Source organism: Triplophysa dalaica, chromosome 1 (genome assembly GCF_015846415.1).
Source record: "Triplophysa dalaica isolate WHDGS20190420 chromosome 1, ASM1584641v1, whole genome shotgun sequence".
NCBI classification, from domain to species: domain Eukaryota; kingdom Metazoa; phylum Chordata; class Actinopteri; order Cypriniformes; family Nemacheilidae; genus Triplophysa; species Triplophysa dalaica.
In genome coordinates, this window is record NC_079542.1 from 6755595 (window position 1) to 6759137 (window position 3543).

The 3543-nt window shown below is 35.8% G+C and overlaps 1 protein-coding gene across 1 annotated transcript; it reads right to left on the reverse strand.

Moving 5' to 3' along the window:
• Positions 1 to 432: 432 nt before the first annotated feature.
• Positions 433 to 3290, reverse strand: LOC130426639 (uncharacterized). Its single transcript, XM_056753519.1, has 8 exons — positions 3244 to 3290; positions 3119 to 3166; positions 2063 to 2231; positions 1819 to 1932; positions 1663 to 1719; positions 1395 to 1574; positions 956 to 1063; positions 433 to 843 (listed from the first exon to the last, which is right to left on the reverse strand). Exons 3-8 carry the CDS (start codon positions 2228 to 2230, stop codon positions 778 to 780), a joined length of 693 nt encoding a protein of 230 aa, XP_056609497.1. The 5' UTR covers position 2231; positions 3119 to 3166; positions 3244 to 3290; the 3' UTR covers positions 433 to 777.
• Positions 3291 to 3543: the final 253 nt, after the last annotated feature.

Consider the following 3543-nt stretch of genomic DNA (forward strand, 5'->3'; position numbering starts at 1 on the left):
CAAAACACACACAAGTAAACAGGGGAGCTATATATTGTGCTTTAAAAAAGTGTTTACATCAGTTATCTCCGTTATCATTAATAATAACGTTACTGTTATCACACAAAATTGAAGTACGTGTCTTGAAGAAAGATGAGGTTGTGTTCAGCAGCACCTGTTTTTCCAACCAAAACAGTGTTTATAGTGTTTATCTTAATATTCCCACGTCTTCAACCTCTACAACAGAACTAGAAAGAAAATAACTGTATTCTAAACAGACTTCTCGTGACGCTCTTGAATTGGAGAACATGTGAAGGAATACAATTATGATAAATTCTCCCAAAACTTTTAGGAATCAAGTAGATTCTTGTTTAAAGTGACCTCGGTTTCTGTAAAATGTGGGACATCAGTTTTACAGTAGCTTTGAAAAAGTGGGCTGTTTGATAAAGTTTCAAGTCATTTATGCTTAATCTTTTATTAACCTATAAATTGATTGAAAGGAAAAAAAAATTGACTACATGACACATAAACAACACAATAAAATTATACACATTGATATATACTTTCTTGGTCAATAAGCTACATTGTAATTTCATCCCTTTTAGATCCCAAAGGTTACCATTCGGACGCTTAAATGAAGAAGGCAAATATGCCATAAACTCATCATTGGTCAAGTAAACTAAACTGGAGTAAAATTAACAACATGAATTGAAATGGTGGTTAGTGCAAATCTTTTAACAGTGGAAGATCAGTCATTGCGATATCATTTCGATTTTTCTGTTTTTATATCTTGTTTTTTTAACATGCAGGATTGGCAGTGATCTCTTCCGGGAGCATCTTGTCAAGTTGAGGGTCGTCCAGAGACTGCAGAACCAAAAAAAACTTCAATACAATGAAATTTCAGCCATCATAATGTTGTGAGTTTATCTGTTTGTGTGTTTTAATTGTGATGATAATTATATATCTTTGAACTCACATTCTTCCTGGCACATTTTTTCAAAGATGGGACAACGAAAGTGACATTCATGCAGAGTTGAAGGATGGCAGAAACGATCATCATGATATCTAGAATTCTGCGGACCGTCTACAGGTGGAAAATATCAGTGAGTGTTTAATAAACGCAAGTTTGTAGAGCAAAGTCTTACACTTTGAGAGGTTCTCAACTGGTTTTGCTTCAAAATCCAAATGTTCAACCGGATAGTAATAGGTGACTCAACCTGTGTGAAAACTGCTTAATAATGTACAGCCAATGATGCAACGCACAAAACAATTAATGGTTGACACACATTATGAATGTTCCTCTAGTATTATGGATTTTAAGATGGTTTTAGGAAGTTCTTTGTGAATAATGTTTGGGTTGAAACCTGCCAGATGACAACTACTGACTAAACCGTCTGCATAACAAAAATCTTTACCACATCCAAATCCTTAAAGAACATCAAGGGATCATCTTCCCTCCTGTGTTTGGGGGTGAGCGCTGATGAGTATCCGTAGGCCGAAGAAGAGCTTGAGTTCTCCAAGTCCCATGAATACAGTCCAACAGCTAATATCGCCAGTAAAGCACTGACTTCATTCAGGATCACAGTGAGGGTGAACTGTAATACAGAAAACAAGCCTGCAATGCATGTACCAGAAGCGGCAAAACAATGGGTAGATCGGATAACCTGTTTGATAGACACTTACTAGAAAATAACTAGGATAGTTGGCTGCAAGAATAGTCATGATTCCTGATATGAGGAACTAAAAGGTAAAGGAAACACATGTGTAATGCTGTCTATCAAAACTAACATTAAATGATTAAGGAGCATAAAATTAAGCTGAAGCAGAAAAAAATCTTACCTCACCACCCAGCCAAAATGGAGTATCCCACTTCATAATGTAATCATGTATTCCCCATTTTACAAACCAAATCCCTGTTATGATGTTGAGAAGCCCAACTAAAATCTGCAGAATCTACAAAACATGAGAACACCGTACTTTATACATCACATCACAAGATTTTCTCATTTACACAATATATCGTGGCTTAAGTGTTCAAAAACTGTAATGTCGGCTGTCATGTTTTTATCAGATTCCCGCTCACCCCTAGTATTGTTGGAAGGGACACTGTTTTCTTTTTGGCATCCGGAGGAATTAAAAACGCTGGACTGTAGAAGAGATTACCCAGGATCTTACACACGGTGGGCCGTCTGCTTTTTGGTTTTGAGGTGAAGACAGTCACCCCTTTACCCTGAGACACACTTTTAGACATCCTGCAACAATGAACGGATGTTATTATTGTTTAACCTTACTGCAAATTATTATTGCCATCTGAACAAATTATAAACAACCATTTTTATCAATCAATGTGGAAATTAGGAAACATGTGTATCTTGTGTAGCTCAGTGGGATGAGCATTGCGTTAACAACGCAAGGTTGTGGGTACGAACCCAGCGGATTGCAAATACCTTTGTAAAATGTATAGGATAAAGCAATGTAAGTCGCTTTGGATAAAAGCGTCTGCCAAATGCCAAAATGTAAATGTGAATTGTAGAATACACATTTAGGAATACAGTGTGTTGACTTTATTTAAAAAAAATGAGGAAGCTATTTACCCTAACTAAAGCAATGTATTTTACCCAGCAAAAATGCTGTGTTGTTTTTAACCCATGACTGGGTAAAATATGGGCAAAGCATGCAGTTGGGTTAAATGCTCGTTTTTTTTCAACCTAGGTTGGGTGAAAACAACAACCAGCCTTAAAACAGAACCCAATCATGGGTTCAAAACTACACCACTTTTTTTTTAGTTTGGTCTAAATTCTCAAAAAGTCTACTGTACTCGATTGAATAAACTCTTTCTTTTAATAGAGTAATAGGATCTCCCCATCACTTGTACATTTAAGCTCACCTAACTTAGTGCTCATGTAGACTGTACTGTAAGATGGTCATATAGTTAACTTAATGATAGCATAACATCAGAATTCATGACTGACTCTGTCAAGCATTAAATCTTGATTCTCCACAGAAATACACAAGAAACTGCATTTTTATTAATTTACTGCATACTGCATTTCTGTAGAGAGAAATAAGAAAGGCATGCAAACACTGTGGGACAATCATTTACAACAAAACAACTAAGACTGTGTTAAATCAAACTCACCTTCTTTTGTGATTTCTTCGGTTACAATTTACTTTCACTTTCTCTTCTCTGTAAGAAGGAACTGTCTTCAATGTTCAGTGACACTAATAAGTTTCAACTTGCCAGATGTATGAAGGTATATTCACCTTGATCCAATAAATGCCTTTATTGGTGTTTGTTGGATCAGAATGAAACGCCCACTGGCGTTTGTTGGATCGTTGTAAATGAGGATTTATAATGTTGCTTTTTGTTGATTTAGTGATTTAGTCTTAAAGTGACAGTTCACCCAAAAATGACAGGGGGAAATATCAACCACTCATTAATGTCGATGAACGGTGACTTTGTCAGACAATGTTGCAGTATAAATCAGGATAAAATTATACAAGTGTTTAAAAAGTGACTCATTGTCAACATGTAGTATCATGTGTAGTGTGTTTTTATATTTG

Coding starts and splice junctions, on each gene's coding strand:
- LOC130426639 (XM_056753519.1), bottom strand. CDS start 2,230: ATGTCTAAAAGTGTGTCTCAGGGTAAAGGGGTGACTGTCTTCACCTCA. Junction 1,933..2,062: donor CCCTTCCAACAATACTAGGG/GTGAGCGGGAAT, acceptor CATGTTTTGTAG/ATTCTGCAGATTTTAGTTGG. Junction 1,064..1,394: donor TCTTTAAGGATTTGGATGTG/GTAAAGATTTTT, acceptor TTCCACCTGTAG/ACGGTCCGCAGAATTCTAGA.